General features: G+C 45.5%; 1 protein-coding gene across 9 annotated transcripts in view; it reads left to right on the forward strand.

Moving 5' to 3' along the window:
• Positions 1–12,259, forward strand: part of SEPTIN11 (septin 11) — an 88,251-nt gene that overhangs the window by 52,462 nt on the left and 23,530 nt on the right. For 8 of the 9 annotated variants that reach the window (XM_045857763.1, XM_045857766.1, XM_045857762.1 and 5 more), the window contains exons 3-4: positions 3,666–3,861; positions 9,700–9,886. In XM_045857763.1, the coding sequence (XP_045713719.1) occupies positions 3,666–3,861; positions 9,700–9,886 (383 nt within the window). Of the gene's footprint in view, positions 1–3,665; positions 3,862–7,753; positions 7,911–9,699; positions 9,887–12,259 lie in introns of those variants that run through there. The other variant, XM_045857770.1, reaches the window with a different exon arrangement.

Genomic DNA, 12,259 nt, shown 5'->3' on the forward strand with positions numbered 1-12,259 from the left:
AGTACCCACAGTATTGAATTGCCTACTGGATTCTAAGTATCTTCAGAGTGAAGACCCTGTTTTGTTTCTGTATTCATTACTTAGTAAGTAACTTTGTTTTGCTCAAAGTTATTGTGTTAAATCATGAGTCGTGGATATGAGCTTGTTGAGCTCTATCATGTTAGGGAGCACAGGCAAGTTTAGATTACTCTTGGGTGGATGAGGCTTTTTGGTAAGAATATTCAGGAAGGTAAGGAAGACAGGAAACAGTCCCAACTGCTACACCGCCAGACTTCATGGAGATCTGGAACGGCATTCAGGATATTGCACAAGTTCAAGCACTGGCTCCCATCATCTGTTTTTATCACTGTTCTATCCCCCGCACCTCTGTCACGTGTAAATGCTCAAGTACAATTAATGAATGAACTTCACATACTGAGCTCCACTGTATCTGTCTGCTGTCTTTCCCCCGTTTTCCCAGCTACTGGTCTATCAACACGTCTTTAGTTTACCTTAAACCTTCGCTGCCTCATGGCTTCTGCTGATTTGCTTCTCTCTGTATATCTTTCCTTTTTTATGCCATTTCCATGTGTGCAGATTGTGTATCTTTCATTCACACTGCCGAAGAGATTGTGGGAAGGGGCGGGGTGGAGTAGAGGACTGAGCAGAAAAGTAAAAAAAAGAAAAAAACTCATCGGCAAGGGCAACAGTGTGGTGATTGCTGTCGGGGGTGGGTTAAAGGGGATACTTGGTGATGGACAGAGACTTGACTTGGGGTGATGAACACACAATACAGGAAAAAAACCTAATCTACGGACCTATTCAGATTCCTCAGTTTTCCCAGTATTATCTTTTTTTCTGGCCCAGGATCTAATATAGGATGAAATGTCCCATTAAATTGCCGTGCCTGCTAAATTTTCTTTCGTCTGGGTCAGTTCCCCAGTCTTTCTCTGTCTTTCATAATCTTGATAGCTTTGAACTTTTATTTTATAGAATCTCCCTCAGTCTGGCTTTGCCTGATGTCTCCTCTTGACCGAGCTCACTGGGGCAGGTACACAACCACAATGTGCTGTGCCCTGTCTGTGGGTCATATAGCAGGAGGCACACAGGTCACTGCGCTTATTGCTGGCCATGTTCACTTTGATCACTTAGTCAAGATAGTGTCTTTCCATTTTCCCGCTGTGAAATTATTTTTCTTTGTCACTGAGAATTATCTTTTGGGGAGAGACATTGAGACTATGTAAGTGTTCTGTTACAATACAGTTTAATAAATATACAGCAACCTGCCAAAGAGAGGAGTTCTGATTGGATGGACAGGTCACTGCCCAGTAGGGGCACTGGCACTGTCTCAGACCGAAATGATTAGGCTTGCGTGGGGGCCTTTGTTCGGGGGGCTAGCCCTGGCCAGTTCCTCTCAGTCACTGGGTGTCAAGAATCATCTTGCTTGTAAGAGGAATGGGGTTATGGCAGACACTTAGAATGTTATTCCCATAATAATAAATTAAGAGTCCAGTTGGTATCCAGGTTGGATTCTAAGGTATGGAGAATACTATGGCAGGCTAGTTCATTGTCACTTTCCCAGAATTTGGCACAGAGCTTGGTACACAGTAGGCAGTGAGAAAATGCTGGCTGAATGAAGGCTGTAAGAAGAGGAAGTACTTTGATCTCACATGCATCTGGGGCCCAATGGGAAAGGTTAAAAAAAGTAAGGCAGACACACTCGAGCAACTCATCCTGCGGGTGAATCATTGAAGTCGGTGGCAAACCACATAAGGCTGCTAATTAGAGAAAGCTCAAATCCAGAAAAACTCCTTCCTACCTCACTTTTGCATTGTGTTGGAAAGCGGTGAGTGACATGGAACTTCTGTTGGGTGAGCGGATTTTGCCATTACAGTGGGGGACTTGCCCCAGGCCACAAATCCCAGAGTTCTTTTTTCCCCCGTGGAACTGTCACCATCCTAAAAGGCACCATAGAAATCCTTTAGAAGAGGAGCTGTTCCAGGGATTTGTTGGGAGGGCTGCAACATGTTAGCGTGTTAAAACTGAGCCGGAAGTCTAATTAGGAGGCTTTCCAGATTGTTAAAAAAAAAAGAGCTTTCCTATAGATAAAATTCTTTGATGTCTGCTTTCCTTTTCCATCATCACGTATTCAGTCACTAACACCACCACTCATAACAAGGGTGAAATGGGTTCTTTCTTACCGCCAGCTATTTTTTTACATTATTTTATTGTTGTTAAATTACAGTTGTCTGTGTTTAGACCGCACCACTCCCCCTGCCCTGCCCCATATTGCCAACTGTTTTTGACTAATGAGGATTAGAATTAAGGAGAATCGTACTTGGTTTTATTATGAAGGGTCGGGCTAAAGTTCTTTGTGGCTGAACATTCGGGTCTCACCATTTGATTCGTGTGGTGGCATCAGGCACCTGCCACTCTGCATTGCATGTGTCAGGGTCTCAATAAACACTCACTGACTTGAATTATCGATGTGAATTAATAAGGCCAATGTTGTAGGTTATTTAACATGATTCCGTTTCGTTGTCAGAGACGTCACCCTGAACCTGGGAAGACTGTCTAATGTTTGTCACCTTGCCTCCAGCTGAGTAGGGGGATGTGGGAGTAATGTCGAGGACTCGCACAGATTCACGGCTGTCTCTGGAGAACACCAGGCGGCCGGTGTGCTCTGTGACAGTAAAGTCAGGATGCTGTGTTGGTTCAGGGCAGGTGTTAGAGTCACAAAGACTTGGGTTAGAGCTGGCTCTGCCACTTCACAAGGTGACTTCAGGCAAGTCACCTAAACCCCATCTAAGCCTTGGTGCCTCACCTGTAAAGTGGAAGGTGCAGGAGCACCTGCCTGTTTCATGGAGGGTTGTGATGAGGTGTGCAGCAGTACCTCGGTGTTTGTCAGTAATGTGTTCCGGAACTCGGGACCAGTGCTGAAACCGGCAAGTCCTGAACAGTCGAGCATTTTCTCGGGGTGGGGGGGCAGCATTGTGACTCATTAAAATTCTAGCAAGTGAGACAAGTCCCGAGCAAGCGCCGCGTGCTGAAACATTCTTTTCTTGTCAAAGTACCATTCTGAAGCTGATGAGTACCGAGGCATGACTGTAACTGAGATCACTCATTTGAAAGCTTTCCCACATGGCCTGGCGCGGAGGGAGCACTTGGAAACTTTGGCTGGGATTGTTGTTATTGCTCTTGTTGTCAAGAGTGTTGTTTGGAAAAATGTAATTCTTTTTGACAATATTATATGGTATCAGATAATTCAATACAAATGGAATAAGTCTTTATTTTCCAGTAATAGAAACTCAGCCATATACTTTTTTTAAGTAACAGTTTTGCGCACCAACAATTAGGAGCGGAAGAGATATGCTTTATGTCTCTGTAGTGCACACTGACCACCAGCAAGCTTACAGCGTCTGCTCCTCTACCTAGGACCAACAAAGTGTATCTTGATCTGTAAGTTCAAGATCTTTTTCAGCTAAATACTTTCTAAAATGTATGAAGACATTTCTGGGAAGGTATTTGATACATCCCACATAGAAAGAACTCACTGTCTTTTCACGGAGGGATTTCTGGGGATGATGACTGCCTTAGAAGTTTCTCAAACATGATCATGGAAACTCCCGGTGAGGTGGGCTGGTGTCTGAGGGGCACTGACGCGTTCTCTGGTTCCGCTCCTGTAGGTGAGACGGGCATCGGCAAGTCCACGCTAATGGACACTTTATTCAACACCAAATTTGAAAGTGACCCAGCTACTCACAATGAACCAGGAGTCCGGTTAAAAGCCAGAAGTTATGAGCTTCAGGAAAGCAATGTCCGGCTGAAATTAACCATCGTGGACACTGTGGGATTTGGAGACCAGATAAATAAGGATGACAGGTACGTGCTGGGAGTTTGTGGGGATATAAATGGATGAAGCAATAACAGAACCCATCCCTGGTAAAATCAAAGGCTGATTATGGGGGTTCACTGATTATGGGGGCTAGTCCAACTCTATTGCCTAAAAGATAAGACATGCGTGTCCTCTGAGAATCTTCTCAGAATGAAAGTTTCTTGAGGTCAGAATCAACTAGTGGAGTTGATTTCAGCTAGTATAGGCAGCAAAGGGGTTTATTAGAAGGAAAAGGGTAACTTCGGATATTTTTCCAGGAGAACCATAATCAGGTTGGGGGGATTTCCCATCAGGAAAATCAACCTAGAGAAACAGAAACACACAACCACCCGACAGAACAGTTTGCAGACACCCTGCCACTGACCACCTTACACAGTTTTGGTGCTGGGACCCCGGGGCCAGGTCTCTAGAACGGCCACCGGATCTGCCCCACAGAACCAAACGCCTCCCCCGTCGCTTGCACGAAGAGCCCTGTCCCAGCGTGGCTTCTGCCTTGGGCTGCTCCTGAAAACCCAAAGGGAAGAAAACATTTTTATGAAACGTGTGTTGGGAAGATCTTAGTTTCTGGCTGGCTATTTTAAATATTACACTTTATCTCAAAAAAAATTTTTTTGAGGAAGTTAAAATAAAACTGGCCGGAGGATTCCAGAGGGGGCTTCCAGAGACATTTTTGAGCAGTGACAGCATTGTGGGAATAAAACACCACGTCCGTGACTTATCGCATGTTTGCTCAGGGCTCAGAAACTGCATTAGCACCAGGGTTTTCTCTGTGTATGTGTTTTTTCTGTTTTTGTTAAAATTGTGTATATTATATACATGTGTTTTGTTAAGAGGAACTTGAACTATTTTAGCTAGACGTGTATCTTGCCTAGATATACAGGGTGGGGTGAAAGTAGGTTTACAGTTGTTCATATGGAAAAATAATACAATAATTAGTAAATAATAATACAAGAATAAACTGTTGGGCATTCCCACAACTGGAAACCGACTTTTGCCCCACCCCGTATTTTAACTGTCCCTGATATATGTGAGCACCATGGTAGTGATAGAGAAACACTTAATTCATTATGTAGCTGAGCACTGAGCTCTATTTTATCTATAGAGCAACTTAAATGCTCTTTCATAAACATTGTCCTGTAATAACAGGAGAAATTGTTAGATATAGTGAGAGAGATTTTAGTTTGCATCTGGTCAAAATGGACTATCTGTACATTGTGTGGGGGTGGGACGCAGCTGAGCTCAGGCCCTGCAGCTGAACAGTCGCTCTTAATTTATGACCTCACTGCCACAGTGATGGAGAGGGTACTGCCTGAAGGCTGTTTGCAATGTCAAGGGGAATGGATGAAGAGAAAACCCTGGCGCCAAGGAAAAGAGCACCAGTGCATTGTGGGAGCCCAGGAAAGAGCTGGGGGCTCCCGGTGTTGTGCTCACTCAGAGCGAGGCGGATCTGCCCCTCTCCGACCTGGACTGGGCTAGAGAACATCGTGTGTGTGCACTCCGTTCGGAAGGCAGCCCGTGGGCCTTTCCAGGATGTCTTTCCGTGGGAATGAGAACCCTCCTCCAGCATCTTGTTGCCACGGTTCCACATGCTGTTCCAGCTCAGAGTCATTGCCTCCACGCTGCCATGAGATTTTTGCCTCTTGCCCAAACGGGGGCTTTCTATCAGACTGGGGGGTTGCACATTCATCGGCACTGAACAGCAAGTGGCTAGTGCAATACCCATCCTTCATAATTGCAGCTGGCGGCTTCTTTAAGAAATTATCTGACTCATTTGGGTCAAATAATAGTTTCCAAGGAGATTTAGAAGAGAGGAAGTGTGATATTAACTTAACCTAGATACCAGGTATTTTTTTCCTTCTGAAATTTCTTGACAGCTGTTGCATAACCTCTTGAAGTGGCATTTAGAACTCTGTGCCCCAGAAGGAGGGCACTGTTGACACTATTGACTAGAAACTGAAATGACTATTGTTTAAAATAGTTATGCAGAGAGACCCTGCATCCATCAAGAAATTGGAAATGGGATATGCATTTTTGCATTGATATGTAACCATATGGTAAAGGATGTGCTGTTTCTCTAAGCCCATGATTATTTTACTACTTTGGGGATTAAGCAAGCTTTTCTGCCATTGATGTAAGACGCCAAGAATGTCCCAGTTTGTTTATGTAGGCTTCGGACATGTCAGCATTCCTGCATCATTATCTGCCTGGGACCAGGCTAGCTAGAAGGAGGCAGGAAGAGAGATCTGGTAAGGTTTCCTGTTATGTTTAATAGTGTGATTAACTCTTGGTGGTTTAAGGGCTTCCTTGTTTTGCCGTCTGTACCCTTCAGTGAAGAAGGAAGGAAAGGGGTCTGGAGAAGAAGGTAAAGCAAGTTTTGCTGTAGAACTGGAAATTAAATAATTAGCCCTGCATTTGGGAGAGGGAGGTAGACTGTCAATGGCTTATCAGTAACTCTAATGATAATCAGCCCTGAAAAGCATGGATGATTGAAATTCAGTTAGAGAGAACCCTCAAACTCACCAAACCTTCATCAGAGTTATAAACATGGAATTGAAGTAGACTGGTCTTTGAACTCTAAGTTGTTGTTTTTCTCCCATACACTTTGGTGGAGGTAGTTGAGGGGTAAGGCATATTGACCAGGGCTAACATAACAAGGTAGAGACAAATCTATGGGAGGCGCCTGGTCGCATACGAAGTGGAGAGTCAGCCCCTGGATGACAGACGGCATTGGCTGTTTTGCAAGAATGATCAGCGTGTGGATTGGGTGGATAGAAAACATTGTATAAATGTTTTTTCCATCAGTTTCAGCATCAGACATGTCTCATCTTACTGTGTTTTTAATGCTTGGAGGTGTATGAGAAAATGAGTGGTGGATAAAAGGGAGTATCTCAATGCCATAAAAGGAAATTATGTGAAAATGTAAGGGCTAGATAAGATCCCCCCCATTTCCTCTGATTTATATGGCTGCAATCCAGAGAAGTTTGAATTGGCCAAAAGGAATATAAATAGTTGTCCTTTCTATAGGAATGGAAACTAGCAAAAGGCAAAATCGGGATTTAGTGTCCTTATCTTTATGGCTGTGCTGATAGCAAGAAGTGGAAAGGCGTAGGAGAGAGGGCAGAGGATTTGCTCACAGGATTGTGAAGGGGAGTATCAGCCGCTCTACTGGCTTGTTATGCATCAGAAGGAAACTATTTCATCAACATAATTAAATCTTTGACAAGGAAAAATGTGATTTTAGTAAAGAGTTCTCCTGGAATACATTTTTTATTAATGTATAATGATACACAAAATGGGTGGGATTTTATGTGTGGGAGGTAGGAGGGGGGATCTCTGGGTTGAATCCCAGGCTTCAGACCTGACCAGTGGTGTGGGTGGAGGTGCCGTTCACTGTGCTGAGGACCCTTGCGGGTTTGGCAACAAGGTGGAGTTTGATTTTGGACTCGTTTAGTTAGGAGAGCAGACTGAAATATCTGGTAAACAGATGGATGAGTCTGAAGCTCAGGTGAAGAATGTGGGCTGGAAGAGGCGGATTGTGAGTCATCACTGTCAGACAGCAGGTGAGGCACAGGAGTAACCGCGATTGTCCAGGGCGACCGCACAGAGGGAGCAGGAGGCAGGCAGACTGGTCAGGACACTGTAACGGGAAACCAGAGATGTAAGGGAACAATGAATCCAGGGCAGAAAGCATCTCTCACTTGAAAAGAAAAGATGTTCTACCTTCCAGAATCTTGGAGGATCAGAATCAAAACCAGAGGCAAAGAGGGAAATTAATGGAAAGCAGAACATACTTGGGCAACTGCTGGGGAGGAGGTGCTGAGAAGCAAATCAGGAACTGGGGAGGAGACCAAAAGGATCGACTGCTGTGAGCTGCTTTTCCTCTCCTTGGGGCTGCGAGGGTGTCGGGGGAGCTCCCCAGTCTCTCCGTGTCGGGAGACTGGGGAGACTGAGGATCGGGCCCTGGGCCGTCCAGGAGGTGCACTTCCCGACCCACCTGAGCTCAGCAGCGGAGCAGTTGCCATGGAACCGGGTGGGGGTAAAGTTCTCTTTTTTTCTCAGTTTTTTAAAAAGTCAGGCTTGCTTTTGTTGTATTTGTTATTTATTATATTACTGTGAAATAGTTATATCTTACTTTAATCAGCTAGTCCTTTGCATATATTAGCTCTCTCACTGTCACAGTAGCTCTCTGATACAGATACTGCTCTTGTCGCTGGTTTACCTAGGAGGAAACTGAGGCACAGAGAGATTCAGTAACGAGCCCAAAGTCATCCAGCGAGCAAGCTGCAGAGCTAGATTTTTGTCTTGGGTGCTCTGGTCTGAATCTCTGCTTCTCACCACCATCCCATACAACTACCCTATGATGACACTGCTTATTACTATTGTTATATAACACCTGCCTCTATTTTAAAATCGGAGAACATAGAAGACTCATCATTTGCTCATTCTTTACTTTGGCATTTTCATGATTTGGAACTTTTTAGTACTATTGCTGAGGCACCTTCTACTTCCTTTTTTAAACCTCTGGAGACATTGTCTGCTTAAAGTTTGTTTGTGATAAGTTACCAAGGGGAAATGTCATCAAAAGCTTTTATCTGATGGCTTTGGTTTGAGTTGTAAATTTGTTTGACTTTGTTTGGTTTTGGTTTTGCTTTGTAGTTTGTTTGTTTTTTCTCTTAAGGTGTCTGCTGTCATCTTCATTATAAAAGATTGGTAGTTCCCCTTCAAGGGTTTCAGTTAATTCATAGCCCTGGGATTCAGTGTTGGAAGGATTCTCTATTTCTCAAAGCTTAAGTCATTGGTCAGCAGTGTAGCAAGGTTGAGGAGAACTAACCTATTGTATTCCTCGTAGACCGACCTCATTGCTGCTGACTCCGACTTCCCTTGGAGACCTGAGAGAGGTCAGGGCTTATGTGGTGACCTAACGTACCACTTAATCTCCAGAGAACATGTGGTTTATTGAATAAGTATTCTCAAAATGCTATTAATGGTTGCATTTATGGTCAGTTAATAGCATCATCATACATAGTAATCCAAAAAAGATTTGAATTATGATTTGCTGAGAAGAGAAGGTTATAAAATTTATCTTTAAATCATAAAATTTTAAATCCTAAAATTATCTTTAAATCATAAATTTAGAATGCTGAAGACCACAATGGTCCAGGCACTCTCATTTATAGCTGCAATCGTGGAACGTGCACAGGGCTTTCCGCGAGAGCACAGAGAGCCCCGCGCCTCTGCAGGCACAGCCGAATGCCCGGCCAGGGAAGGGCTCCCAGCAGGAGGCAGCGCCATATCCCGAAGTCACAAGCCAGTTTTATTTTGCGCACCGATGTCAGTCAGTTGGTGCAAGCTGTCAAAACCACCGTGTTGGGACAGATTTGGAGGCTCCGTTTTGCCCCAGGAGGAAAGACTGCCACAATCTCTTAGCAGTATCTTCGCGGGCTCCCCAAGGAAAATGACAGCATGCCCCATGTGTTTATAATCTCTGTGTTAAAGGATGGATGTTAGCCAGGAAAATAATAGGAAGAAGACTGTTGCAGGTACAGCGGCTAGATGAGCAGGACATGGAGGCAGAGCTTGTTGTGCTTGGCTGGGACGGCAATGGTGAGCCCGGGGCAGTGGGGAAAGGGCGCCTGGAGAGGTGTTCAGGGGCCAGAGGACAGAGGGCCTGGGACACTGTAGAACTGGGGCTTCGGCTATCAGGGAGGAGAGAACATTGCAGACTTCCCTGGGGCGCTGTGCCACGTGGACCTGCGCAAACAGTGTGTGAGTAGAAACATGCAGACCTGAAAGTGTGTTTTAGAAAGCGTTCTTCTGCATTCTAGCTATAAGCCAATAGTGGAATACATTGATGCCCAGTTTGAGGCCTACTTGCAAGAAGAACTGAAGATCAAACGTTCTCTGTTCAACTACCACGACACCAGGATCCACGCTTGCCTCTACTTCATTGCCCCTACTGGACATTCGCTGAAGTCCCTGGACCTGGTCACCATGAAGAAGCTGGACAGTAAGGTACTCACTGCCACTCTGGCCCCCTCCACTGTACTGGCAGATCACCTTTACTTGAAAGCCCCAATTTATTCTCTCCTCTTATTGTAATTTGTTTTTTTTTTTAAAGACAATTTTTTTTTAGAATAGATGTGGGTTCACAGCAAAAATTAAGAGGGGGAGGTACAGAGGTTTCCCTATACCCCCTGCCCCGGGGCATGCACAGCCTCCCCCACCAGGGTGGCACCCTGATGAACAGCATCGATACACCACAATCCCCCAAAGTCCGCAGTTTACATTAAGGTTTACCCTTGTTGTATATTCTATGGGTTTGAACAAATGTGTAACAACTTGTATCCATCATTATAGGATCGCACACAGTAGTTTCTCTGCCCTAAAAACCCTCTCTGCTCTGCCCATTCATCCTTTTACCCCTCCCCTCAAACCCATCATTTGTGTTTTCTGGTTTATAGAACCGCAGGTCTGAGCAATGTGAGAAAAATGCTTCAAAACCTGTCTAGATGTTAGGAGAAAACAAAACACACGAAACAAACAAACAAAGACATGTGGCTTTGCTACAAAGTATTTTTAGTTCTTACATTAGCATCAGTGTATGCTCTGGTGAAGGTTGGGGAATTACCCAGTGGAGGTAGGAAAGGGTCATAAGGGTCATAAGAGCCGCACCCACGTGTTGGAAAGAAGTCTGAGTTTTAGTTTGACCCCTGAGCTGTCGTCACTGATAACCTACCTCTCTCTTTCACAGTGCTGGAAGGAAGAGACTGATAAGTTTGATAACATTTGATAATACACTTTTCGGTTAATTTTTCATTGTGACATAAACAGAACATAAATACGTTCTGAAATAAATCAGCAGCCAACGAGAACAACCACAAGATGAAGCTATGGGATTTTCTCCTAGATTCTAACTTCCTTTTGAGTTCAGTAAAAAGTCTCATCTTAGAAGGCTTTGTTCGGTATCTTTTTTTTTTTTTTTTTTTTTGTCCGAACAGTTGTGTTGTAGAATATGCTTCTCTCCCGAGAGGCACCATAGTGCGAGGACGCTGAGAAGGTCAGCCCGTCCCCGGGCCGCCGTCTGAACCGGCCCGCGCAGGTCCTGCGGGGGCCCGAAGCAGGGCCGGGCTCCTCGGCCTCCCGCGCCGGGTCACAGAAGAACATTCCTCGGCCTGAAAGGGTCTTTGCAGCTGGAGTGCTGTTGGGGGAATACATAGAAACCCTCCTTCGTGTCATTGGATCCGGCTGCAGGAGGCCGTCCGTGGGGGAGCACGCTGGGCACTGAGGCCGTCCCCGTGCTGTCCTGTCCCTGAGAGTCCATGGGAAGGACGGAGAGACGGTGGCTTCCTCACGGAGGCCCAGCGATAGGCCACGTGAGGCTAATATCCAACAGAGGACTGTGTGTGTTTAGTAGAGCTGATTTAAAAAGGAAAAGAAAACAAGGCAAAACAAACTTAAAAAGTAGCTTAAAAAAGAAAGTCACCATAAGGCAAGTTAAACTGCGTTCAGACAATGGATACCGTCATCAAGTCAGTGCTAGGGAGCACCTGAGAACGGAATCGTCAAAGGTGCCTTTATACAGGTAAAGTGAAGGGTTAAGGCAGATATACGATCATTTCAGGAAAGGTCGGCAAGTACCCCCCACTGAGGAAAAAGAGACCTTAAATCTAAATTGCCTGGTTTGTCTCTCTCCTCTGATCAAATTGTCAGAAAACAATGACCCTCTACCCTTTTGTCTGTGCGGATATCCACTGAGTATTCACCGTGTGCAAAAGACAACCCGTATGAACAACCGGGACGTTTTTGTTCCCCTGGTCCTGACCCAAACGTGCCCCCCACTGTCACGGGTGCGTCTTTTGTCTGCTGTGTGCTGGAGGAAGCCCAGGCCGGACGAGATCGGGAGTTGGTTGAGGAATAGGTTTTTCTATCAGCATGTCTTCTCATTCTGGTTTACCGGGGATTTTTGATTGGGCTCTTGGGATAAAAGGAGAAGCAGAGGAATGCAGACATGACCTGGAAAAGCTCTTCAAAGACTCTCTTCCCTGGCCTGACTGCTTTCTTTCAGAGCTGGCCCCTTTTCGCTGAGCGGGGGCAGGTTGGGGCAGGGTGGGGCAGGGAGCATGGCCCCAGGTACTGGATGACAGCAGCATCTATGGAAACCTCTGTGCCTACCAGAGAGGGGAAGAAAGTTAACTTTAAAAACGCATCCTGTGGACAGTGCCGGCAGCAGCTGGGAGACTATCCCACCTTGGGGTCTGGGCTCCCCCTGCAGGACACCCTTAGCTCTTGTTGCGGCCATCTGCCCAACTCCCAGTGCTCCCTGGTCTCTATCACCCTTGCTCTGAGAGCAAGCCCAGCCTTTGGCACTGGGTCTCATTCTGGCAC

Source organism: Phyllostomus hastatus, unplaced genomic scaffold (assembly GCF_019186645.2).
Source record: "Phyllostomus hastatus isolate PE091 unplaced genomic scaffold, TTU_PhHast_1.1 phas_scaffold_1674, whole genome shotgun sequence".
Lineage (NCBI taxonomy): Eukaryota > Metazoa > Chordata > Mammalia > Chiroptera > Phyllostomidae > Phyllostomus > Phyllostomus hastatus.